This window comes from Lagenorhynchus albirostris, chromosome 1 (genome assembly GCF_949774975.1).
Source record: "Lagenorhynchus albirostris chromosome 1, mLagAlb1.1, whole genome shotgun sequence".
Taxonomy (NCBI): domain Eukaryota; kingdom Metazoa; phylum Chordata; class Mammalia; order Artiodactyla; family Delphinidae; genus Lagenorhynchus; species Lagenorhynchus albirostris.
Genome location: NC_083095.1, coordinates 34,598,566 through 34,626,075, shown reverse-complemented (window position 1 = coordinate 34,626,075; position 27,510 = coordinate 34,598,566). Strand labels below are relative to the sequence as shown.

Genomic DNA, 27,510 nt, shown 5'->3' with positions numbered 1-27,510 from the left:
ATTAAAAACTGTTCCATGGCCAATCATGTCAAACAGTGCCTATAACTGAGTGCAGGAAAGCCTGAGTAATCATGGATGGCTCACACCAGATCAAACTACTAAAAACCTCAGTCACCCAATATGGTCATTCAAATGCCTCAAGTTGTTACTGATTATAAAATACTACAGTTACCTTATTACTCTCAAATGGGAATTAATTATTTTTTCTTAGAAAAAACAGCAGTAATAATAAGCCCTCTTAACTCATTGGCAATCATATTTATTAGTATCCCAAAATTCAACAATCACTCACTCACCTCAGTAAGTTTATGAAGGGGGAAAAGGGAAGCTACCCACTTCATACATGTCTGCAGAGAAAGCTCTTTTTGGATGCCAATCCCATGTGGTGATCTGAGCATAAGAACACAACTTAGCAGTAAATTCATTAAAAAAGGAACAACTCATTTTTAAGTCATTTTACTGTATATTACCATAGTCACATTTGAATTGGCAGAACTGTTCCCATGACAGACAAGACAGACCTGTGATTCAAGGAAGAATAAGTGAAGGTTTTCATAATGTTTGAGGAGAGAAGTCCCACAGTAACTAACACAAGGATGGCTGCAGCAATCTCAGACAACGGTGTGCAAGTAGGTAGGAACAAAGGGTGTTCCAGCAGTAGCTGGCCTACGTGTGTTGGCCTGAGACCACTGCTGTTTCCTAAGGGGAATTTCTTAATATGTTGGTAAGCAGGTCACTTGCAACAGACATGTAAGTGGAGTAGGGTGACACTTCGCAGAATAAATTCTATGTTTCTGGGCAGGTTCTCCAAATATCATTGGTGATAAATGGTTGTTGAATTATGATTCTGCAAAGGTAATCCCATAAACGGACAACAGGGAATTTTACAACTGGTGAAATTCTTAGGCCAAAAATTAAATAGCCACACATACCAAACCTACACACCGTGAATTAAAATGATGCCATGTTAGGCCTTCTGAAGGAATCAGAGCAGGAAAGATTATTCAAAGAGAAGATCCTCATCCTTCTCTTCAGCCAGAAGATTAGCAGGTTCCATCACCTCTCCAGCTGCCTTCCGTTGTTCCAAGTCCTTCTCAGACTTTTCCTTGAGAATCTTTTTCTTCTCCTGTATTTTCTTTAACCTATAAAATAAAGGAGGGAATTTTCTGAATGCTGTTTTGGTACTAAGTAGAATTGATTTCTTCTAGTTTTGTAACAAGGATAATAAACACCTACAAAGTAGAACAAAATTCTACCTTTATTAATTTCAATTTCAGTAACATATTTATAACCCATTTAAAAAAAAAAAGATTTGAGGTAGAATACACACATATTTTAAGCTAATAACTGATTTCAAAAGCTCCTGTCTCAGGGTGAATAAACTTTGATGTCCATTCCCTGATAATGGAACAGGTTTTCAGCATTCAGACACTAAAATTTTGGATCATTCAATCTGGATTACCACAACCCTGCACATCAACTGAAGGACAAACTAAATTTTGCTAATTACGATTATAAATCATACTCAGAAGCTACTCAAGGTCCAAGACAGCTATGTCTTTCCTGAATACGCCTGCCTTCACCTATCTCCCACTTCTCTGAAACTGACACACTGACCCCTGCACACCACCTATTTAGTATTTATTGTCCCTACTAGCTCTAAATGTTCAGAGCTAATTCCTGTACAGGTATCATTTCTCTCCAAGTACTCTGACTTTCTAATGGTATGATTTATATTATTATGTAATGTCCCCAAGTACTTTATACCTTCTCCTGGAACATTTCCAACATGCAATACATATTTGTTGATTGACTGATTAATTCCAGTTTCTTTTTATGTGGGAGACACCCCATCTAAATCATTGTTTCATTTTAAAGAATTATCGAGGCTATTTATAGTTTCTCTGAAGGGCCTGAGTTTTCAGAGATGCCATATTTTAGGTGTGTGCAAAACTTGGCACAGATCTATCTCCACAGCCTTTGGCAATATTATTCCTTGTTTCTTATCAGAATAAAATACAAGTTGTACTAATTCTTTTTTTTTTTTGCCCGCGCTGCACTGCATGTGGGATCTTAGTTCCCTGACCAGGGATCAAACCCATGGCCCCTGCAATGGAAGCGTGGAGTCTTAACCACTGCCAGGGAAGTCCCAAGCTGTGCTAATTCTAAAGAACATAAGCCAACATGTCTCAGCAAATCGAGCTTTTGGAATATGGAAAAACAAAAAATGATCAATAACTGCAAATTCCAACAAACCTATAGAACTCTTCTCTCTCTCTCTCATCCAGCTCTGTGATGATATAAGCAAGGGTACGTTCAATCCGGGGAATGATGACTAGGGTTTAAAAAATATATATATAGTGAGAACTTCAAATCTTTTTTCAAATTGCCAGTGCTCATTTGTATAACAGTAACTTATTTTTTCTAACTGTAAAATAAATGTACATTTAATGCAAAAAACAAAAACACAGGGAAATAAAATGAAGTATAATCCAACCACTCTATAGTTAACTAATTATAAATATTTTGGAATATGCCCTCATACTGTCTGGACCGTGATATATATACAACACTGAATATACTGAATTTATATGAATATGTAACATTGAACCATATGTTACAAATAGATGTTATTTTAAATACAACAGCAATCCATTGTTAAAAACTGGAGCATTGAGCAGAGAGAATACAGTAAGTTGAATTTTGTGTCAATCATAAGGTTCTACTTTACACAGAATTTGCCTATTCTGCTTCTAGAATGTGAACTCCTTGTGAACTGAAACTGTTACCTTATCCATTTTGTTTTGCTTGCAATTCCATGCAAGAGGCTGGCACAAGCAAGCAGTCAGGAAATGTGTTTTAAGTTTTTAAACAATGAGATAACTTCCTCTTTAACACTAATAGAGCCCAAGCAAAATAATTTCCTTGCTGCTCAAATTTTGCTCCTTTCTTACTTTAAAATTGAATAAGTGTTGCTTTAATGAAAACTGAGTTTCTTAAGCAAAAAGTACTGTGGCAACATTCAGCAGTCATAGTTTTAAAATAATGAAATGAGAGATGGAAAATAAATGCATCCAATGGGAAAATTTATTTTTAGAAATCAAGAAGAACAGCACATAAGGCCTAAGAAAGAGAGCTTTAAAGTTTAATACTTCATGTGTTCAAAAACATTTATCACTCAGTCATTGGAAAGAACTTACAAAAACATTAGGGCTCTTGAGAAATAGTTTCACCTTTTATTCATGAATAATCAGAAATGAGTAAAACATTCCGTACTTTTTAACTCACCACTCTCCTCTAACTACCCGCTAAATCATACACACACTTCTATCAGAGGATTTACTAACAGTTATCTGTATTACTGACTCACTGCCCTTCCTACTGTGGGCAGGGGCAACATCTTATTCAGCAGGTGATCAGTGCCTGATTCCTAGTAGGTCCGTGACAAATGTGGAGGTGCGGACAAGAGGATGGACAAAGAGCCTCACAGCAGCTTACACTCACCATGTTCAATGGCATTTACACGCCTGTTGGTTATCTTAATAGCTTCATCCAAAGTAACAAAGGAAGTCTAAAATAAGAGGATAAATTAATAATGTAAGCACAAAGTCTTCCTACTCATGCCCTGTCCACCACTTGCCTTCACTCAGCACTTGTAGAAACATTTGGAAACCAAGACTACTTCAACATACTTAAAGAACAGAAAATTCTTATGAGATTTCCATAGAGCTAACATGATTTCCATTCTATTAGAATTTGTTTACTTCAGACTCACCTGAAGTTATAAAGATGGCATGAGAAGAGAATCATACACTAATGACCTAGATATATATTAACTGGCCACAAAGTGGGGGGGAAAAAAAGGCTTTCATGCATAAACCATATTATATTTGCATTTAAATCTATATTGACTATTGCTGTTCTCACCTAGCCAAGAGTGAAACTATACCATTGCACAAACATTTTGTTAGTAGTAAAAAGTAGGGACAATGGTGCAGAAGCCACCATTTCAGAAACTTACCTGCAGCGAAGCTAGTTCCACCAGTAGTTCCACTGCTTTGGCATAATTCCTCTTCAGTTTAGCCAACTGTTCACCTCCTCTGGCTAAACCAGTCAGTTCATAACCTGAAAGAACCAGTCAGACAACATTTGTATTTAGGGTGTAATCTTCCCCATAAACTTCCCAAAAGAACATAAGTCAGAATAATACCAAACATGGAAAAACAAATTCACTAACCCAAACATTAAGTGCCCATTTCACTCCCCCAAAACTGTAGGACATGTTGCTGAGTAGTTTTGCACAAGGATACTTTCTAAATCTAACTATAGGAGAAGTTACCTTGCTGGATTAACGAATGCACCCCTTCCCTTTGTAGATTATACTGCCTGATGCCCCAGTACGGTTGACACTTTCTGTTAACAGGTGACTCTCTAGAATATTCTACGTCTTTATTCAAGCAGTACTAAATATTTGATGTGAACCAATTTAATATGAGGGCCAAAGAAAGAATATTGTTGTTTCTATGAAAGGAAGTTGATTACTTTGGAAAGACTCAACAAAGATGCATTACTACCTGAAACATGCTGTCAAATTAGGAAAAGGTGAGACAATTATAAAAAAATCGGGCAGGCTGGCTATAAAAGTCTAGGAAGATTCAGCATTCAGATTGTATCACAATGCCTAAGATCTTACTGTACTTTAAAAAGACCCAAACTGGAAATTATAAACAATACATTGTGGGTGTGGTTTATGCAGACAGACAACATGGAAGTCTAATCAGTGGATTCATACTCAAAGAAAGGCCATGGCCTTATATTTTTAAAATTGCAAATGACTCTATAAATTTCTAGGTTGAAATAAAATATTTTAAGCAATGTATAATGTTTTGTGACTCCCTGCAATAACACTTTTTTGATTAACTGATAAACTATTGTCCCAAATATATCTGATAAGAAGGCTTCTGGACTTCCCTGGCGGTCCAGTGATTAAGACTCCACACTCCCAATGCAGGGGGCATGGGTTTGATCCCTGGTTGGGGAACTAAGATCCCACATGCTGCCCGGCGAGGCCAAAAAAAAAATAAAAAAAAGAGAAGGTTTCCAACACTGGAACCACTGAACTCTAAGCAGGTCTATTTATCATCATTTTCCAGAATCAGTTTCATTTAAAGAGGAACTGGAAGAACCCAGAGACACACACATAAAAGGTTTCACACTTACTGTCAGTTCCTTCATGGTAATGTTCAAATACTGGCAAAGTAACACCTGTTAAACACAGAAACATATATGGATTCACAAACATGTCCTTGAAGTACTGTTTCTTAACCACTGTTTCCTGTGTTTCTTTTTCAGCAAATACTCAAAAGTCAAGAGATTGCCTGGAACTGTAACTGGTTTCAATGAATGAATTTAGGAACCTTCCTTAAGTGTTCATTCCTATTCAAAAGTCAAATTATCCTTAGTAAGGGATCTGGCTGTTACAATGTTTGTTTGTTTTTTTCTTTCATCTTTGAGGTATACATAATATACAAATAATTGCACATATTTAATGTATACATTTTAATGAGTATAGAAATATGCATATACCCATGATACCATCATCACAATTAAGGTAATAAACATATCCATCACCTCCAAAAGATTTGTGTCCCTTTTCCTGTGTGTATGTGTTAAGAACACTCAACATGAGATCTACTTTCTTAAGCTTTTCAGTGCACAACACCCTATTAACTGTAACTATACTACTGTACAGCAGGTCTCTAAAATGTATTTATCTTGTATAACTGTAACTTCACATCCACTGAACAATAGCTTTCCCCACCCCCATCCCCTGGCAACCACCAGTAAACAAGTTTTAACATGTAAATCCAAACAACTTTGTCTAAGGAGAAAAGATTAATTGGGCCATCAAGATCTTGCTGTATAAACGGGTTAATTTAAAAATGTTATCTTTTCTCTGCCAAGAGTTCCAAAGGGTTGAAAAGTTACCTGCTACATTATCTTTCTTTGCTCTAATCTTCACTTGGGCTTTATTTACATTTTGGATTACTGTGGTGCTGCAGAAAAAGAAAAGGCCTTGATTTAGTTGAGTTTTTAGAGTGAGAAATAAACCAGCAGGGACCCATCAGGTGACTTCAACAAAAGTAAGATGTCATGATTATGCTTTGATGATTGTCTTCTTTCAGAAAAGAACAATCACTGCTACCAGAGGAGGGCCTCAGAGAGCAAAGTATGAACAATATTCAAACATTAGCCATAAGAATACAAAGAATGATTTTAATGTACATGGGCTGCTTAAGTTTTCAATCAGACATGTGGTGCATGGATGTGACTTTAGGGATTTTCTTTCCACTAATGTAATTTGGAGAAAACGTTCCTTCCTTCTGGGTTTGCTGTTCAAATCTGTAGGTGTGCCTAAGCAGGAGTTCAATTCCTTTACCTTGGAATCTATCTAATTTCCATCTGGCTTTGTCTGACTTCCCACCTGTTACTATCACAAAATAAAGTGTCTTCCTCATAACCACCCTAAAACACCTTCACATACCACATACACACTATTTATTCCCGCTCTCTCATGGAAAAGTCAATGCAAATTGTTATCCTACCAACACTGGCAAAAATTAAAAGTCTACTACTTCAAAACGTCTTATGACAAAAAAAAAAAAAAAGGTCGGGTTTCCCTGGTGGCGCAGTGGTTGAGCGTCCGCCTGCCCCGGTCCGGGAAGATCCCACATGCCGCCTAACAGCTGGGCCCGTGAGCCATGGCTGCTGAGCCTACTGTCCGGAGCCTGTGCTCCGCAATGGGAGAGCCCACAACAGTGAGAGGCCCGCGTACCGCCAAAAAAAAAAAAAAAAGAAAAAAAGAAAAAAGCTCTTATGCCCCTCAAGCTGTAAGACTGTCCACAGGTAATGTTCCCAGATAACACAAACTAAGAATGGAGGCATTGTGTTATTGGTAAAGAAGACTAAAATCAAAAACCCTGAAAACTTCCACTTCTGCCCCTGAGTAGTCATTTGACTTTAGGAAGGCACTAAACTTAAACTGAGAACAACAATGCTCGCCTGGTCCACCTCACAGGCTTATTTGGAGAATCAAATGACATAACCAAACATAACATATGTAAAGCAATAACTAAGCCATTTTGTACACTTTGTAAAGCACACATTGACATATGCCATAAAGTCCATGCCCTTTAAACAACCAATTCCATTCTCAAAAATTTTCCTAAGGAAATAATTCAACAGAAATTTAAAAATATATACATAAAGATGTTCATGGCACCTTTTCTAATAATCCAAATATCTGAAAATCAACCCAAAGGCCCACCATTACAGGAAAACGTTAATACATTATCATACATCTAAAGATTATGCAGCTTTGTGAAAATAGGGGAAAATGTTTATGATACAATACTAAATGAAAATGGACTGTAAAATATTAAGTATTCTGTGCCTGCAACTATGTAACAGATACACGTGGGTGGTAATAAACACAAAAGTGTTAAGGTGATGGGGTTAAAAGTGTTCTTATTATTACTATATCATTTGTCTTTAATGCTTATGTATTTTTTTTAAATTAAAAGAGGCTTTTACATGAAATTATGAACATGATAGCACTTTGTTTTTCAAAACACCCCACTTAAGTGTTCTTACCTGAAGTCCCCTGCTGTGAACTTGGCCTCAGCAAGTGAAAAGGCAGCTTCTCTCATCACTTCACCCATCAACATTTTAGTCTGGAAAAGCAAAAACCAACAACCAATAAAACCAAGTTTTTTTACAGGGAAAAATCATATCATAATCATGTTCCTTTAACAACCATCAGTATTTTACACCAGGTGTACATGTAAATATTGATTTGGTAACAATAAAATAAATATATCCAATTTTGCTTGAACAGTTTTGGTTATGGTTACTAACAATGTTGCAAAACCATGAGTTTTATAATTAAAATACTGGAACAAAGGCACTAAGAAATAGAAAACTGAATCTTTACTGAAGGGCCGACCTTATTCCTGAATGAGTCCATGCTGTTTTGCTCAAATTAATCTTTTAAATTCACTATACTGCTCTCAAAATCCTAATGGCACAGTGATTCTAAAATCTGGAATATTTAATGTTTAAGAATACACAGTAATTTTTTTTGAAAGAGAAGAAAAACTGGGACAGGTGGGTAGAAAGTTACCAGACAGGCCAGAGGACAGTTATAATAAATTCTGGGGAAAGAGCATTTCGGGCATTAGAAACAGCTAATGCAAAGGTGCTAGAGGAGGATGTTAGGAAAAAAGCTCCAAATGAGATCAGAGGGGCAGGCAGGGGCCAGAGCAGATCAAGTGGGGTTTGGGGGCAAGAGTAAAGAGTTTGAATCTTATTAAATGTACTTTCTGAAACTTGTTACATTTACAATGGCATTTTTACTTTTGAAAGAAAAATGTTTAATTAAAATGCCAACAGTCGTGCTGGATTTTCCATAGATACTTCTAAAATAAATACAATTCTAAGCAAACTTCACTCTACCTCTATTATCTTCTTAAGGATCTGTCGAAATCGAAGAGTTAAGGCGTCAGATTTTTTCTTTAGGAGGTTTCGACCTGTCTGTGCTCCTCTTAACCGAGCCCTCATGATGGTCTGTGCCCTATGTAAATAAAGTTAAAGACATTTAAAATAAAAATACTTCTCCAATATGGTGTTAAAATTATGCGAATTCCTTGATGTCATGAGAGCAAGAATATATACCATTTGTAACTGACAGGCTTAATTGGTTTCTCAATACTGTAGATTTCCACCCTCAGTGTTCCATAAATAAAAAGGCTTTTTTATTTAAAACAGAAACAATCCTTTAATAAATAAGAACTTAATAATTTGATAAATAAGTTAATAAATAACATTAATAAATAAATTATAATAAATATTACTTAATAATTGGTTAATAATTTAATAAATTTTATTATGATTTAATAAATATTTATTAGAACTATTTTATGATACCAGCATAGTTTAAATAATTACTTGATTTGTGAGTTAAAACAGTATATGTTTCCATTAGGGATGCACTAAGAAAAAAAAATCTGTCCAATGATTATGTCAAAATTTGAAATGCATTTACCTTCAGGACCAACAATTCTACTTTAAGGGATTTATCCCCCTGATTTACTCCCACATGTACACAAAAACATGTACAAGGTCAAGAACGAGTAGTCCAGCCTTATTTATAATAGCAAAAGGGTGGGAACAAGTTAAATGTTCCACAAATCACGGTTCATCATACAACAGAATGATATGAAGCCATTAAAAAAAAAGAGGAAGGTAGATCTGCATGTGCTCCTCATATTACATTGTCTCAGTTATGCACAGTAAGGGATGAATGTGCTTATATAAAGAGAATAGTTCTAGAGAGGTTCACAGAAAGTGGTAACAGTTTCCTTTGGAAAGTGAGGTTGAGTGAAAAAGATGGATTTACTTTTTACTACTATATTCTGTTTTACCTTCTGTATTTCATACCACAATCATTTATCACTTTTTCCATTAAAAGTGTGGCATTGAAGTATTTTGATATCATCAATTAAGACTCTACTACCAATCACTTTACTAATTTGTAAATGACTCCAGGTAACAAATGACACATATAAGTAAACACTTCTGAGAAGTGACAAGCCACTTAAATCTCCTTACCTCCCTATTTCAATCTTTTCTCATCAGAAACCCCAAAACCAAAGTCAAGAAAGCAACAGCAGAAATTGACATTTCCATTCTTGCTACCATATGCCAGATAAAATTTAATAATGAGAAAGGATAATAAGATTCAATAATCAATTGTATAACATACCTAAAGTGATTTAAGGGGACATAATTTCGTATGACTGGTGTTATTACCAACTGCAAAATAGTTTTTGCTAAACTTCTGACTAAATTCTTAGATTATACTGAATCTTCTACCATAGGCCAAAGATTACTCAAATAATTCTATAGCTGGAAGGGGCTTTAGACATTATCTTGAAAGATAGGAAAACGAAGCTCAGAAAAGTGAAACGACTTTCCCACAGTCACTCGGTGAAGAAAATGCAGAGCAAGACCTGAAACAGATTTCTGACTCCAGGGATTTAACCAAGGTTCAAACCTAGGTCCACTGTACCCCAACCATGTGCCATACTACCTCACCTATTAAGGGGACTTATTAAGGGGATTAAGGGGACATAATTCAGGTGAACAGTTCTGTCTTTGAAAAACTAGCTATCAGTGGCTGAATTTGCACTGACTAGCTTCACTGGAGGTCTAACCAAGTGAAGCTGGTTCAGCTTCCAGCCTGAGCAAGAGCTATGCACCCCAATGTGTACATTTAACATACCGTGTTGTTGACACTAACCACCAGACTTTGGGCTCAAAGAGTTGAACCAAATTTAAGTCAAGTCCTAGTACTGCAAATGGCAGCAAGTTTACAGTAAAAAGGTGAACTGGTTCATAAAACTGAATTCACCACGCTAATTTTAATTTCCTCCTATATTTAATTTCTTTTCTCATGAAATAGACAAATTTTAATTCTTGAGACTCAAAGAGTGACTTGCCCAAAGGCTTATAGCCAGTATGTAGGAGAACCTGGATGTGACTGACTTCTGTTGACTCCAAATCCGTCATGCCTCTTTTGCTTCCACTCTAAACTTGTTTTGCTCTCTCTGGTGCCTAAGTGGGTGACAGCCCCATTTCACAGGATAACACTGTAAGGTAGTAGTGTCTGAAACAGAAGTCACTAGTGTGTTTCCTAGCCTCGCTCTTTAAACACTTGTTCTTTTACAAGTTACAGAGCTGCTTGACCCTACAAAAAATGTTTGACCTTCAGCTAGGATGATGACTTTGCTTCCAGCTGAATCAAAAACATCTGACTACATGACAAAGTACCTGCTGATAAGCCTTGGGGAAAATATTTAGAGAAGCAGTTACTTCCTGCACCTGATTTTCCTCTCAATCGGCAAGCTGAGTGCTCTCAAATAGCAATTTTCACCTTCACAAACCTATCATTCTTGTCTAAGCCCAAAGAGTGTATTTTCACCTCTTAGTCTCAAACTAAAAACAAAACAAAACAAAATGTCAACATTCTGACTACTATCAAAGATAAACACAGCCAGACATTAAACCTGTGAAAACAGATATTATTCAGTAACCACTGACAGCTGGGGAAAGAGCTGAGCTCCTTTCTGATTGTGCACAGGTGATTAGGCATTTTAAAATGAGTAAGGAGAGTGAGAGTGGATGCGAGTCAGAGAAAAATTCCAAAAGGTTGGGCATTGGAAGTGCCATCAGGCCAGCTGTGTCTGCTAGCAGGCAATTAAGGAAGGGAGGTCAGGGGCATAGTCTCAGGTGTTGCATAGAACAAAGAGTAAATTCTGGCTGGATGAGTTTTCTCGAGCAGGCATTTTACTAGGGGCTGGAGTCATTCTAGGAACATAGCCTTAGGCTACTAGAAGCCATGCTAGAGTCTGGTGTCTCTTAGGGCAGAGGTTTGGATGGAGTCAGTCTTTAAGTGCTGGGAGTTCTACAGTCCTCACTACCCCAGGGTAGTCCTGAGCCTTATCTATTTCACAGGCACTGCCTTTCTCCACAACTGACTTACTTCCCACCTAGGACTAACAGCTATTAGAAAGTCAATAGGCAAAGGTAGACACCAAACAAACAAAAACCCCTTCATTTCATTAAAAGCTGTAGCCACCCAGGTAGGTACAGAAATCTAGGTTTGGGGGTTAAAATATAACTCTTATTTTAAAGCATCCTCAGATTCTCTGAGAAAAAGTCAAAATAAAGAAAAACAGCAGAACACCCCCAAAGAGATAGGACCACAATCAAAAGATCTAAGTGTCAAAGCCAAAACTGATTTTCTGCTCCTCAGTGAAAAAAAGAGGAAAAGGAAGAGGGGGAGGGGGAGAGGGCAAATAAGAACAATCTTCACCTTCCACACGTTGTTAGGGACGTTTGAGAAAACTCAAAATTTTTCTCCTGACAAAGAATTCAGGCCCAAAGAGAAAAGGAGGCCACAACTGAACAGATTCCACGGCATGGGTTCATTTAAGTAACATTTTTTGTGGACCTTCTGTGGATTAATAATCAAGACACTTCTCATCCTGGAGAGAGCTCACAGTTCAGTGGTAAATATACATAAACAAATATGCACTTTACAATGTGATGGGTGATATTAACAGAAGTCTGAATGACATGCAACAGTGACAGACAAAAGGAGTGCCTCGGAAATTCAGGTCTAGCTTCCCACCACATGTGACATTTCAGGGGATCTTGGAAAATGAGTATGGGTATCCAAGATCGAACCTGACGCCCACTTTAGGGCGATTCGATTCAACCCCCAAATTGGTTTAGAAGCCTGCTTCCCACCGCAGTAGACTTCTCTTCTCAAAGCATTTATCAGGGCTTCCCTGGTGGCGCAGTGGTTGAGAGTCCGCCTGCCGATGCAGGGGACGCGGGTTCGTGCCCCGGTCCGGGAAGATCCCACATGCCGCGGAGCGGCTGGGCCCGTGAGCCATGGCCGCTGAGCCTGCGCGTCCGGAGCCTGTGCTCCGCAACGGGAGAGGCCACAACAGTGAGAGTCCCTAGTACCGCAAAAAAAAAAAAACACAAGCATTTATCAAACTTCGTCCGCTTGTCTATCCCTCCACTAAACTGTGAGCTCTGTTAGGGCAAGAGTGGCGACGATTCATAGTTATATAAATCCAGTGTCCGGATCAATAAGGGAATATGGAATGAATGGCTCGATTAATGACTAAAGTCAGCTGATCTCTACAAAAGCCAGCAGGCCGGGCGCCTGTTCTCACGGGCTGGACTTGCCCTGTCCAGTCTGGTTCACTCAGAGAAATGTGTAAGGGGCCCCTCAGGGAGCCTCGCCCTGGACTCACGAGAAGAGACTGGAGAGAGCTCAGGTCGGCCCAGGAAACAAGGAGCCCCGCTGCTGGTCCAGGGTATGGAGGGACAGCGGCTCGGGCAGGTCTTCCTGAACACCTGTTCGTTCCATTCTTTTACTTACATTCTCGAGGGAAAGATTTCAATTCGGTCTTTGGCCGCCATTCTGACGATGTCTGTTCGGCCCGGGTCCCTGGACGGGCAATCGTGGCTGCAACAAGCCCACCCACTGAGTCTAGCTCTACCTGAGTCAGCTGGTTGTGTCCCGTGACCCCCCCTGGCGTTGCTAAGAGGCAGCCAGGATACGCCTTCTTAACTTCCGCTTCCTGTCGGTAGGGGTTGGGGGTAGGGGTGTGGGGAAGGCGACAGGAAGAAGGCGATGCCCGGATGTTGAGGCGCGCGCACCCCGGAACCGCCTCTCATTTCCGGTTCGTCTTCTAGCCCCCCACCCTCGCCCCCCGCAGTCTGCAGCTCCCAGGCGGCTGCGCAGGGCGAGGCGAATGAACAGGGAAGAGTACACTCCTTCTCTTCCTCCACTTTTCATTTTTGGTCACAGCGCCACCTCATGGTTGACTAAAGCTTTCAGAGAGGATTTATTTTTCAGGGACAAGGAATCAGAGTCCTCCCTCTTACCTGCGCCTTGAAGGTTACTTAGCGAAAGCTAAAGACAGCGAGAAAACGTACTTTTCAGGTCCTCCTAAGGTCCACATTCTTCTTTGTTCTCGGAGGACCTGGACTCCATGGTCAGTGACGAAGAGGGGCCTCCATCCTGTTGGCGCTTGCGTGCTGCGAGGTGGTTCCGCATGCGCGGTGGGGTCGAGCGAAGCGCACGCTGAGGAGAGTCGGCGGCTGCTACGGGTGTATCAAGTCTGGTCTCTCCGATTGAAGAGCGTGGCGCCGGACACCAGTGCGGGATTCACACACATACCTCAGGTGACTAGTCGCCCCGATCGGTTTCTCCAGGAATTCACTTTGGTTGTGTCCAGTGACATGGGTGATCGATAGAGGGTAGGCCCCGGGCTAACACCCCCTCCTTCTCCCGTCCCTGCGCGGGAAGTGTCTGCACACAGCTGCCACCGCCCGCCGGCTCCGTGTCGGTCTCCCCGTGTAGCAGAGGTGTCATGGTGCGAACGGAGGCCTCTCGTGAAGGGAGGCGGGCCGAGTGACTGAACAGCCCTTTCAGTGTGCTTCAAGTGGGGACGCCGTGAGGTGGGGCGGCCTTGGGAGAATGCCGTGACGCCCCCGCCCCGGGACGCGAACACTTTGCCCTCTCCGGGCCTGAGAGTTCCATCCTTTTTTTTCTTCCGCCCCAGCAAATACTCTCAATTGTAACCAGATCTGGCACTTCAAGGAACCCGTTGATTGGGCCACGATATTGACAAGAGTTGGGTTAAAAAAAAGATCCAAGTTTGTTCATCTGATAAGTGATATTAAAAAAATCGAAGCTGCTTTCGCCCTGTGTTGCTGGAGTGGTGCGTTTCTGGAGAGTGAGTCGCTCCTTAAGATGGCACTAAAAGATCCTACTGAAGAGTTTATTACTTTTCGTATCGGTTTGCCGTGTTTCAGCACCGATGAGAATAGACTTGTAGAAATACGCGCTGTGATCTTACGGTTAAGCAGAACTAAAACACATAAGATACGGGAATTTCAGGTCCCTTTTGTCAGCGCCCCCAAACTTAGGCTACTTTAACGTTCATTAATAAGAAACATTGTTTCTTGGGGAAAAGGTGTAGCCAAGAAGTCTTGTTTTTTCTACCGATTTAAGCTGTTATCCAAGGGGAAAAAACCTTGTAACTCCGTGTCTTTCAACAGTTTGGAATTATTTACATAGAGCTTTACTGCCTCTTCTCAGTTCATTGGATGCCACATGACAGTTAGCGATTCTCAAAACATCTCAAAAAGATGCACAGTAATGTTTTTAGAGATGGGTGCTTCCTATTTCAATGACAGTGAACTAGTTTAAAAGCTTTATTTGTGTAGCATTTATGTAGTAAAAACGAGCATTCAGAACGTAACTAAGTGTTAGGGCCGAATCAGAATGATCACGGGAGTTGCCTCTATCACATCATACTTTACTTTGGAAACGAATGTGGACTTCTGTATCCATTATGGCGACTTGACCATGCAGTGGTTTAAGAAGTCCTGCCTGCTGTTTGACCAGGCAAAATTACTGACATTGCAGGGTATTTGAAATTATCTTGGAATTCAGTTCATGTATTTTGAAAGATGGGTGTTCTTTACTGGAGAACACATACTGTATTGTAGTACTCTGACATATTGAGGCTTTGTGGGTTAAACTCTGGAGTCAATGTCAGGTGACCTGGATTTAGCTCCTGTTGTACTTAGTAAGCATTTGTCTTTGAGGAAGTCATTTAATACTTTATTTTAATAATAATTGTTTAATGAATTAAGTTACAAAATGGAAATGATACCTCCTTTGCCTTTTAATAGCTTATATTTGTATAGCACATTACACTTTCCAAATTTTATCACATGTATATTATTTCATTTGATACCCGCCACAAACCGGTGAAGTACGTGGCACACACTAGAAACTACAGTTAATGGGAATGCATTTCCCAAGCAGCCACAGCTAGTAAGTAGGAGAGCGAAGTCTGGAACCCATGTCTAGAACTATTCCCAAAGTCAGGCTATGCTACTTGCCTGACTTGAGGACCCTATTGAGGGCAAAATAAAATAAGTCGAAGTGCTTTGAAAATTATGTAAAAGGGCTGATAGATACTTGATGTGTGACTCCTATTTTCCTGACTGATTTTTTTCAAAGTTAGTGTTATTAGCATAATATTTCCATAAATAAGGAGATAGGTTCAAAATCTGTTAACCATTATGCAGGTTCTTTTGCAAAGTAGATTTTTTTATACTCCATTACTTGTCTTTTACTGGGAATGACATACCATTAGCAGTATTCCTTTATTTACACCGTCTATTGCAAAGAGACTTGTACCTCCTGAAGCATTAGCATCCATATCTCCCTTCAGGATTCTTTTACACGATTGCCTATGTTCTTTTACAATTGAATTAAGTCTTGCTTCTCCAAAATTATTGGCTTTACTATTTGAAGAAACTTGGTGAGTAAAAGTGGTTAGCACCTGTTAAATCTCTTAAAACTGTTTCATACATTTCCATAACGTTTATTTTTATATCCAGTTTGAAACTTTTTCAGCTCTCAAATTTTAGTACTTTACATGCAGATATTTGACAACAGTTGTCCAAGAAAAAAAAAAAGCCCTGTTTAAAAATGAAACAACCAGCTCAGCTGTTTCTTGGTGGGTAATTGAATGTCTGCTTCCCTTTATTTGCTAAATCCCTGTTTTGTCAGGCTTCAAAGAGAAATATATCTCTGCCACTATTACTAATATGCAGCTTTATTTTTTGTTATACGGGATAGGTTAATACTAAAAGTTTGCACTAATTTATAGTTTATGTTCCAGCACTGAATATGTACATTGATAGTGCTTTTTGTTTAAGATGTTTTACTGATTGTCATGTATTTATCAGTGATATTGAGAGAAAATATAGCCTGATGTATAAGACACAAACTATGGATTCAAACTTCATAGGTTCAGATTTTGACTGTCACTTGTTAGCAGTATATGACAAAACAAGATGCTTAACCCATGCTTCATGTTTTTCATCTATAAAATGGGGAAGACTAGGAGGAAAGTGATACCTCAGGGAGATAGGCAGTGGCCAGATAATATAGGACCCTGTAGGTAGTGGAAAAATGTATAAATCAGTGGGTAAGCCACTAGGAAGAAACATGTGGGTGCAGGTAGCAAGTTCTCAAACTGCTCTGAAGCAGAACTCTGGTGTTCTATGAGCTGGGTGTAGGTGTTCTGTCTTTAAGATAAGTAATGACAGTCTTATTTCCCAATTAATATGAAAAAAAATAAGTTAGTAGGTGAAGTTTCACAAATTTTTCATAGGACCTTAGGTCTTATTATTGCCTGTCTTCTGAGCTTTGACAATAGTAAGTTAGTTAAGGTTAGCAGAAAAACATGAAAATTATCAACTATGATTAATTTGAAAGCTTCCTTTTAAAAATGTGTTTCTACATATGGTATGATTTTAGGCCTGTGGGTCATAATAGGAGTGGTGTTGAAAATAGGTTGGGTGGATCAAAGGGAGTAGTTTTAAATATATTTAATGTGTGGAGGTTAAGAGAAACTTGAACTTTATAGTAGTGGGAATCTATAAAGCTGTTCTCGAGCTTGGGTATAACTATTCAACAAAAGAGAAGAATATTTGGGAGTAATGGGAAAAGTGGAAGCTAAAAATTATGGTAGTTGTGAATTAAATTCAAGTTTAAGAGGAAAAAAATTCAGATTACTGTCTTTTGTGATTAATAAATTTTTTGTTTTTGTCTTGACATGTGATACTATAATTTTGGCTATAATAAATAATAGAGTATATCATTTGATATATGGTTAGGGTTAGGATTTAATTTGTTGGAAGAGTCTTCCCTTCATGTAGCAGGCGGTAACATATCCAGTCTTAGCTGACTTGGAGGAAGAATAGCTTTAGTTTTTCTGACAGGTTTATAATAGTAGTGATGCTTCCTATCATTTGTTATTTCTTAAAGTATTAAAATAATATTTTACTCTTAAGGTATACCTTTAATCCTTCAGTGTCAGGACTTTGTAAATGGTCGTTTATTTTTTATGATTCCTCTGAAACTGATGGTAGAGAATCACGCAAGCCTTACAAAAATGTGGAGCAAAATAAAAATTAAAGCTTGGTTCCAGAACATTCCTCTGTTTTCTGGTACCATTTAAGAAGTTTAAAGAGGGGAGAAAACCAATAACTTCTTCCAGTGGCAAGATGTGGAAAATTGACATTTTAACATTTTGACCTTAACTGAATACTTACTTGATTCTTTTGTTCAGATTGCAGAATGCCGGGTCTAAGTTGTAGATTTTATCAGCACAAATTTCCTGAGGTGGATGACGTAGTGATGGTGAATGTAAGGTCCATTGCTGAAATGGGAGCTTATGTCAGCTTGCTGGAATACAACAACATCGAAGGCATGATTCTTCTGAGTGAGTTGTCCAGAAGGCGTATCCGTTCTATAAACAAACTCATCCGAATTGGCAGGAATGAATGTGTGGTTGTTATCAGAGTGGACAAAGAAAAAGGTAAATGAGAAAAAGATTTAAAATAATTTATATTTAAAAAATTTATATTTACTTATTAAATATAAGTTTATATTTAATATATAAGTATTCATATATTAAATAATTTATATCTGGAAATTTTTGATTTAAAATGATTTATTTTAAAATATATTTTTTGTAAATTGCCTACTGAAGTAAAAAAAACAAGAAAAAAAACACCTCCTTTTGTCTTTAAACTCTTTTACATACAGAGTTGTTAGAGAAGGGTGCTAGTTAACCATCTAAACAAGACCTTTTAAGTTAGTAGTGTTTTGGGGTTTTTTTGGTGGTTTTTTTTTTTAATTTTATTTATTTATTTACTTATTTTGGCTAAGTTGGGTCTTTGTTGCTGTGCACGGGCTTTCTCTAGTTGCGGCGAGCAGGGGCTACTCTTCGTTGCAGTGCATGGGCTTCTCATTGCGGTGGCTTTTCTTGTTGCAGAGCATGGGCTCTAGGCATGCAGGCTTCAGTAGTTGTGGCTCGTGGGCTCTAGAGTGCAGGCTCAGTTGTGGCGCATGGGCTTAGTTGCTCCGCGGCATGTGGGATCTTCCCGGACCATGGCTCGAACCTGTGTCCCCTGCATTGGCAGGCAGATTCTTAACCACCATGCCACCAGGGAAGCCCAGTAGTGGTTTAATTAGTACATCCCAGGACTAGTTTTTGTGAGCCAAGTAACTTGAATTTTATTCCCAGAGGTTATCGGGATCTTGATAATTGACTCATTGCCAAACTCACCAAACTCAGAGAGACAAATAAGCAAACCAGAGTACTAGTTCATTCATATTTGTCAGGTGCCTTTTTATTGATTTAGAGTTAGATTAGTAATCAGGTTATTGAATAAGTGATGGAAATTGGGCAAAGGTAAGTGGATTTTAGGAATATTTTTTATGTCTTTAAAAAAGCAGTATACTGCAGACACACACCCAAAACCCAATATTGTATGTCTCTGATAATCAGAATGTTTGTGACCCCCAGATCCTATGGGATCTTTCTGGCAGAGATGAATAGGTATTCATTTATTTACTCTTTGGGTGCCCCTTCTTTGGACCCCATGTAAATCTTCACCTTTGTGAACACAATTTTTCTAAATATATTGTATAATACCATTGAGTAGGTTTTGTCTTCAACTGGCTTAATATAGTTAAGATAATTTGTTTTAGTCATCTTACTATAGTTTGTTAGATTTTAGTTTCAGGCAAGTGGTTACCATCATGCTTAAAAGACCAATCAGTCACCCTGACTGAGCTTGGCTTTCTGAATCTCCTCAGCCACCTAGTTAATTGATACTTCTGCAAATGAATAATTTTATACATAACTGACTTCTTTTCTGATTATAATCTTAGACAATAAACTTTCGAGGCAGCTTGTATTACCCCTTAGGTGGTGCTACCACTTAGCACATTGATTATTCTAAATGCTTTGATATGACTTACTTGTGCCACCCTCCCCAGCTTCCATTTTTTAAACTGCTTGAAGACTGAGATTATTCCTTAAACTTGTGTTTCGTTGTTGCTCCAGTAGGACCTCGAATGGTGTCTTATCTTATATTGCTTTCCTATTATATGAAATATATACACAAAAAGGAATCAAATACATTTTCAACTGCCATCAGAAAAAGTGAAAGGGTAAACTTGTATAAGTACAGTATTTACATGTAAAAATTTATTTTCATAATAGCATTGTTTTTACAGTGTTAATTAAAAACAAGAAACAACAATCTAAATTGTGGTTATATAAATCATGACACAACCAATCAAGGCAATTTTATACAGAATGGGATCTGAATATTCTGATATGAAAAGATCTCCAGGGTAAGATAAGAAAAAAAGCAAAGTGCAGAAGATCTATAGAAGGGATCCTTTCTGTTACTAGAAGATTAAGTCCTATTGGATAAACCATTCATCATAACGGCTATAAACCCTGAACAAGTATCTGAACAGGTGGTAAAAATTACTCAAGGAGAGTGGGAGCAACCAAAAGCAGGCTGAAACTGAAGGCAGGTTGACACTTGGAAGAAAGGAACTGCACTGGATAAATTTTACAGTTTTTTGACTGAATGCATGTTACAGACAACTTCCAAGCAGGGCATTGAAAATTCTAGGGGAAAACCTACAGTCTTAATGGCTTGAGAGCCAGAGATGAGAGTTCTGGACAACCACAACAATTGGAAAGTAGTGATAGGGATTAGAGAAAGGAGAGACACAGAGGGAGAGCCCCCAAGTTTATATATAAATTCTGCTGAAATCTCTGGCCAGCCCATGAAACTAGTAATACACAGGGTAGACTGCAGCCCAATAGGGTAAAAATCTAAACAAATTTTGTTTGCTTTCCATCTGGGGAGACAGAGCTTATAGTTTTGAATTCAAACAAGCTAACTGCTAAAACAAAAATTCAGTATCCTTGGGAATTCCCTGGCAGCCCAGTGGTTGGGATGCCTCACTTTCACTGCTGAGGGCGTGGGTTCAATCCCTGATTGGGGAAATGCAAGCCGTGCGGATTAGCCAGAAAAAAAAAAAAAAAAAAAAATTCAGTGTCCCTAAGAGGAACCTAAAGGAATTCACAATGTGCCACATATATTTCCTAATGTCAAGGATACAAATCAAATTGCTAAATAGTTGAAGAAACAGGAAAATATGACCCATACAAAAAAGGTAATCAATGGAGACTGACCTGGAGATCACCCTAATGTTGGAATTAGCAGATAAGCATTTTAAAGTAAATGTTATAACTGCTCAAAGATATTAGGAAAATATGCTTAATAGTGAATGAACAAAATGAAATCTCAGTAGAGAAATTAGAAACTCTCATAAAGAACTAAATATAAATTATAGAAATGAAAAATATAATATCTAAAAAATTCACTGGATGGGCTAACAGCAGATAAAAGATAACAGAAGGCTCCTTGAAATTTGAAGGTAGTTCATTTAAAAAGAACCAATCTGAAGAACTGAGGGAAAAAAAAAAAACCTGTCAACTATCAAAAGCTCTATTCCAAAAGAAGGGGAGAAAAAGAAAGAACAGAAAATATATTTGAAGAAACCATGGCCAGAAGTTTCCCATATTTGCTGGGGAAGAAAAATGTTTATATATTAGAGAAGCTCAGCAAACCTGAAGCAGGATAAATACTAAGACCACATTTAGGCATACCAAACTATTGAAAAACAGAGAAAATCTTCAACGTAGCCAGAGGAAAATGATGTTATTTGTAGGGGAACAGTAATACAAATTACTGTGGCATTCTTATTGGAAATAATGAAGGTCAGAGCATTGAATGATATCTGTAAAACACTGAAAGAACACTGTCAAACCAGAATTCTGTATTTGAAGAAAATATTCAACAACAAAAATCAAATGAAAACATTTTCAGGTAAATAGAAACTAGGGGAATTTATTACCAGGTAAGACCTACATTATAAGAGATGGTAAAGGAAGTTGTTCAGGCTGAAGAACTGTGATGGCTGAAATGGAAAATATGTGGGTAAACGTAAAAAACCATTTTCTCCCTCTTTATTCTTTTTTTTTTAAATGGGGGTGTAGTTGATTTACAATGTCGTGTTAGTTTCCAGTGTACAGCAAAGTGAATCAGTTATATACATATATCCACTCTTTTTTTAGATTCTTTTCCCATGTAGGCCATTACAGAGTATTGAGTAGAGTTCCCTGTGCTATACAGTAGGTCCTTATTAGTGATCCATTCTATGTATATAGTAGTGTGTGTATGTCAATCCCAATCTTCCAGTTTATCCCTCCCCCCACCATCCCCTGGTAAACATAAGTTTGTTTCTACATCTGTAACTCTGTTTCTGTTTTGTAGATAAGTTAGTTTGTACCCTTTTTTTAGATTCTACATATAAGTGATGTCATGATATTTGTCTTTCTCTGTCTTACGTCACTCAGTATGACAGTCTCTCCATCCATCCACATTGCTGCAAATGGCGTTATTTTGTTCTTTTTTATGGCTGAGTAATATTCCATTGTATGTATGTACCACATCTTCTTAATCTGTTCCTCTGTTGATGGACATTTAGGTTGCTTCCATATCCTGGCTATTGTAAATAGTGCTGCAGTGAGCATTGGGGAGCTCCCTCATAATTCTTTAAAATACATGTAACTACTTGTCTCATTGTGTACCCATGGGCCTTTTATTTATGGAGGTGACTGGTGACATGGAGAGGCCAATGCCATTGAAAGAACATTTTTATTATTAAAGTTTCCCAAGAGATGGGAACCCAGCATGCCATGCAAAGCCACATGAGGAAGCACCGGTTTTGATCAGGAGATAGAAGGAGCAAGGGGAAAGCCTAGGCCAGAGCTTTTATTGAGGTTTCCATGACAAAGGCAAGGCGGGTCGGCATAAACAGTTTAGGGTTGGCTCATTTGAATAGTTTGGGCAGGGTTTGGTGCATTGGGGCTGTCCCTAGTTGTCTGGTACCTGGCTCTATGCTGGTTTAGGGCATGGGATAATATTGGCCTGCTGTGTGGAACTTTGATGAGATGTTTGGAGGTATGGGCTCTAGATTGGTTGATTTGCATGTAAAAGGCTGCTCCCACTGAGGCCTTTGCCAACTCTAAGAATTGTCTAGTGCCAGGCAGGGAAGTCTCTTCCCCAGTCAGCCAGGCCACAAATGTCAGAGCATCAATAATACAGAAAATATAGTTAATGCAGTTGACCCTGTGATGAATGGATGCCAAATAGACAAATACAGTGTCTTTTGGCTTTAGCTCTCATTTGGATAATTGAAAATTATCCCCTCCACTAAGGTAATAGAATATGCAGTTACACGATGATAAAAATTCATTTCTGAAAACAAAAATCTCTTACCTTGTACTTTTTATGCAGTATTTTGTTGATACGATTTTAGTGGGGAATAAGTGTAGGTATGCCAACCCAACAATCTGGTGGTGAAAATTGTCACAGTGATTCTTTGGCACTTAGACAGAGATAATTTTTTCAAATTTTTCTCATATAGGATATATTGATTTGTCAAAAAGAAGAGTTTCTCCAGAGGAAGCAATCAAATGTGAAGATAAATTTACCAAATCCAAAACTGTAAGTTGATTTTTTAATCAAATTAGTCCACTATTTGATGTGTTTAATAAATAATCTGCATGGTGTGTTCCTGGCAGAAACAAAACCTACATTTTCTGTAACAGTATTACCATTTCTCATTCTGTGTTACATAGAAAAACAATTTGAAGACTTTATTTCAAGAGTATGACTTCAGTGTTCTTGTCTCATGCTGTTACTACCTTAAAGCATTGCTTGATGTGTAATATTCTCAAACCAGTACTGGACCATTAGTGTTTTTAAGGTATTTTAGGTTAAATTAACTATGGGTGATTTCAGCTGATTGGGCTTGTCGCAGCATGTAGTTTTTGATTTTCAGCTCTGTTCTGGGATAAGGATCACAGAGACAACCAGCTATTGTTTGTTAAGAATGAGCAAAGGTCGGGCTTCCCTGGTGGCGCAGTGGTTGAGAGTCTGCCTGCCGATGCAGGGGACACGGGTTCGTGCCCCGGTCCGGGAAGATCCCACATGCCGCGGAGCAGCTGGGCCCATGAGCCATGGCCACTGAGCCTGCGTGTCCAGAGCCTGTGCTCCGCAACGGGAGAGGCCACAACAGTGAGAGGCCCGCGTACCACAAAAAAAAAATAATAATAATAATGAGCAAAGGTTTGTAAAATGTCTTTGAATCCAGGAAAGCAAGGCAGGGCCTGTTACTTAGTGTGGTTCTCCACACCACCCCTCACCCGCCTTGGTTTTTTTCCTTTTCTTATTAGTTTTGCTGTAATTTCCTCAGTAAGCACTAATAAAGCAAGGACAGTCATTTCTTCATTCTCATCTTTCTGTATTTTTCTGTTCTCTGGTCCTATTTAGATTTTCCTTTATTCCCTAGATCCTCAGTGCTTATTGGCAGTTTCCACTGGTTCTGTTTTCTCTACCCTTCTCTTGTGTCTTTTGTTCCTCTGCCATGTGTGTTTCTGTCCTCAAGATAAAATGCCAAGAAAACAGTGTTTACATGAAGAAAAGATTTTTTAAATCTTGTTTAACCCCAGTAAAAGAGAGTATAAATCTAAAAGCCATCAGACCATTACCCAAATCTTTCAAGTCCCACCAAGTCCAGATCTGAGAAGCACTGCTCAAGGAAACTTCCTTTTTGTTTTGTTCCCCTAGGATATTGTAAAATGAGCATAATAGATCTTATTAGGATAATAAGATGATAGAATGAAATAGCCAATGTTAGTACTTTTCCTCACTCATATTTTGTGTGTAATTAACATGAAGTCCTCTTTATACTCTTTTTCTTCTTTAAGCCCTTTTATGTTTAGATTAGGAAAAGAGTTTGGCAGCAGTGGGTAGGAGGTGGGTAGGATTGAAGGATAACTGTTAAATGATAACAGAGCAAAAGAAATAATAAAATCTCCATCCAGGTTCCATGCTCTCATGGAGTAGTAATAATACTATCTTACATTTTGATCCGTAAGACCTCACTACAGTAAAAAGGAAAGATACTAGTATCTCCCTTTCCAGCTGAGGAAATATATTCAGAGAGGTTTGTTTGTCCCAGAATTGACTTGATCTGGGTCTTAGGTTGTAAATGCTATACTACTTGTACTTGTTATACCCACTTGAGTTCGTTATTATGGAAAAGCAAATATTTCTCTATGGAGAAAGAATTTGTGTGTGGCGATCTTTTGTTGTTAAGGAATTAGTGTAGTCAAATTAACCAAACGTTTGTTTTTATATGCTATCTACTAAAATGTAAAAATACCTTTTTTTTTTTTAATATAGATCTCTTACCTTTGAATTGTTGAGCTCTTCATTTTGTTTCTAGGTTTACAGCATTCTTCGTCATGTTGCTGAGGTCTTAGAATATACCAAGGACGAGCAGCTGGAAAGCCTGTTCCAGAGGACCGCTTGGGTCTTTGATGACAAGTACAAGAGACCCGGATACGGTGCCTATGATGCATTTAAGCACGCAGTCTCGTAAGAACACCTTCTTAGCTCTGCTTCTCCATTGATACTACAGCTGCTGGGTCTAGCACACAAGTTGAGAGCCTGACATTTAATAGCACAACATTCATGTATTAAGTCCTTGCCAAATTTAGATTAAAATATTTTAGTATAATAGGCCCATGATATGGTCCAGTCCTATAAAGCCGAGCCTATATGATTTGGTATACCATAGTTATGTAGTTTTGTAAACCATATGGTTTCATCTCACACTACTGTCTTACATACTCTCCTCTCCTAGTTTTGTTATTGTCCTAGGTGACTTCAGGGCCAACATAGATGTTTTGTTTAAAACTTGTTTTCTTTACCTCAGTTCCTTAGACCTTCAGCCCATGCCACATTAGCTAGTCTTCCATATAGCCTTACCCTGGGTCTTACTGTCACCAGGATTTGCTCTGTCTCCGAAACCTTTAATTCACACATTCTGTTCTTTCACCACAGCCTCCTGTCCTTCCAGCTCCCACAGTTAGTCCTACTCTGTGTCGTTTTAATTCTTATTATTATCAGGCTCTGATTCCAATCCTTTTTTTTTTCTCCCTTTTTCACCCTTTCCTGCCTTCTCTTTCTTATTCAGCATAGACACACCATGGTCCATCATTTCAACAACTTTCTTGCCAGTGTCATGAGTTTTGCCCTGTTTTTCCTTCTGTTACATCCAGCCTTGGAGCGATGTTCCTGCCTTCTCTGCACTTGTAGACTGCTGGGTGCTGCTAGGAAAAACCACAGTCTTGCAGGTTGGTGCCACTGCATATTCATGGTCTCCAACCTCAGCTGGGCCTTAACTGCTGCCCCACATTCTCTTTGCTCCTGGTCACTTCCTCTCATTCTTAGATTGGCTATTTTAGAACTTCTCCACACTCTTCCTCAGATACCCACTCTGTCCCTCTCCTCTCACTCTCACCTGGTGCGCTCACTACCTAAAAAAGAAAGTAGAAGCCATTGCACAGGATCACCTCTACTTCCACTTTCTCAGCCAGCTTATCTCCATCCCACCTGTCACTACCTCCTGTGCTCCTGTCATACTGGAATTTGGATCCTTCCTGCTCTCAAAGTAATCTTACCACCTGTGCCCAGCTATTCCTAAGGGATGTCTTTCTATCTACTATTCCCTCTCTTGGGTCTTCAGCCTTTTTCTTTATTGGTTTTGCTCCATCAGCATAAAAATATGCTCAGATTTCTCCCATTTATACTAAAAATGAACTTTTCAACCTCCCCTCTACTTTCTCCTGTCACAAGTACTGTGTCCTCTCTTTTTAACAGCCAGATTTCTTACGTTCTCTGTACTTACTGCTCTACTTCTGCACCTCCCAATCCTTCCTAGATGTTAATACCTCACAAGCAGCCTCACCACTGCATTGTTACTTTCCCAGCCCTTGTGCTGCCAAGGGTTATTGGTCTCCTCAGCCCTCAGAATGGCCAAGTGGGGCTTAGAACTGTTAGAACCTCCATCAGGCCTACTCATCAGAGGCTCCAAATACCTTCTAGTTTACCCCCTCCCCTCATGTGACTTATTTTTTTTTTAAATATCACCTTGTGGGAAAGGTGAGAATAATAATAACAGCTAACATTTATATATTCTCACAACAACCTATGGTATAAGTGTCATTATTATTCCTATCTTATAGATGAGGAAATTGAGATGAGATTAAATTGTCCAAGTTCACACAGCTACCAAATGGTAGAGCCTCAAACACAGGCATTGTAGTTATGCTACAGAGCTTATGCTATTAACCATCAAGCACTGCTTTGTATTTCTGTCCTCCCTGACTTCAGTCCTGGACTCCTCAGTCAGTACATGTCTTACCTTGGTTTGCTGTCATTATCAGCCCTGCTTACCTCTCTAGCTTCTGCCTCCACCCCGTCTCCATTACCACTCTGCATTCTTAACAAATAACAGGTTACATTCTTAACAAATTAACATTCATCTTAACGAATTAACATTCACTCATCACCGTTCACATTCTTTCCTTGCTTCATCAGACATGTTGCAACTGTCCAGATTTAACTCATGATAATTCTGTGCCACATGTGCTTCATTTTTTTTCTCTTAATTAAATAATTAAATATAATTTCTGAGATTGTTGGAAACGATATTTTATTCCTCCCAAGCCAGAATTCCGGTCACTTATCAGTGGTAACCACTATTCTGAAATTAGTATGTATCATTATCATTTATATACATATACATGTGTGGGTAGGTTATGAAAAGTATGTATAGAATCTTTTTTATGTTTAAATAATTTGTTTAAACAAAAAATAATTTATCATTGTAACAAGCTTTTCTGTACATTTTTACTCATAATGCTATTATTGACCAGAATTTCTCCAAATTGATAGATGTATGCCTACTGCATATTAATTTCTATGTAGTATTTCGTTGTGAGGATATGCTTCATTCCTCTATAAAGAGATTTTTACATAATCCCC

General features: G+C 38.5%; 2 protein-coding genes across 6 annotated transcripts in view; one reads left to right on the top strand and one right to left on the bottom strand.

Moving 5' to 3' along the window:
* Positions 1-243: 243 nt before the first annotated feature.
* ATP6V1D (ATPase H+ transporting V1 subunit D) lies at positions 244-14,015 on the bottom strand. Of its 5 annotated transcripts, none has more exons than XM_060140918.1 (9): positions 13,579-14,015; positions 8,515-8,632; positions 7,654-7,733; positions 5,989-6,056; positions 5,221-5,265; positions 4,022-4,125; positions 3,505-3,571; positions 2,257-2,335; positions 244-1,142 (listed from the first exon to the last, which is right to left on the bottom strand). In XM_060140918.1, the coding sequence occupies exons 1-9, from the start codon at positions 13,602-13,604 to the stop codon at positions 1,001-1,003; spliced, it is 729 nt and encodes a 242-aa protein (XP_059996901.1). In that variant the 5' UTR covers positions 13,605-14,015; the 3' UTR covers positions 244-1,000. The 5 variants fall into 5 exon arrangements, with proteins under 5 accessions (XP_059996901.1, XP_059996917.1, XP_059996892.1 ...); XM_060140934.1 differs by having other exon boundaries at positions 13,528-14,011; XM_060140909.1 differs by lacking the exon at positions 13,579-14,015 and adding an exon at positions 13,019-13,187.
* The window catches only part of EIF2S1 (eukaryotic translation initiation factor 2 subunit alpha), a 21,849-nt gene continuing 7,835 nt past the window's right edge, over positions 13,497-27,510 (top strand). Inside the window, exons 1-4 of the mRNA XM_060140894.1 lie at positions 13,497-13,827; positions 17,802-18,050; positions 23,039-23,118; positions 24,905-25,056. Of these exons, the coding sequence (XP_059996877.1) occupies positions 17,810-18,050; positions 23,039-23,118; positions 24,905-25,056 (473 nt within the window). The 5' untranslated portion in view covers positions 13,497-13,827; positions 17,802-17,809. The remainder of the gene's footprint in view (positions 13,828-17,801; positions 18,051-23,038; positions 23,119-24,904; positions 25,057-27,510) is intronic.

Bases quoted from the DNA above. Each gene is read 5' to 3' on its own strand.
- ATP6V1D (XM_060140909.1), bottom strand. From the start codon at position 13,059: ATGGCGGCCAAAGACCGAATTGAAATCTTTCCCTCGAGAAT. The intron at 5,266-5,988 runs GTAACTTTTCAA...TGTGTTTAACAG, and splicing joins AAAGAAAGATAATGTAGCAG to GTGTTACTTTGCCAGTATTT. The intron at 3,572-4,021 runs GTAAGTTTCTGA...CTCTTATTTTAG, and splicing joins TGGAACTAGCTTCGCTGCAG to ACTTCCTTTGTTACTTTGGA.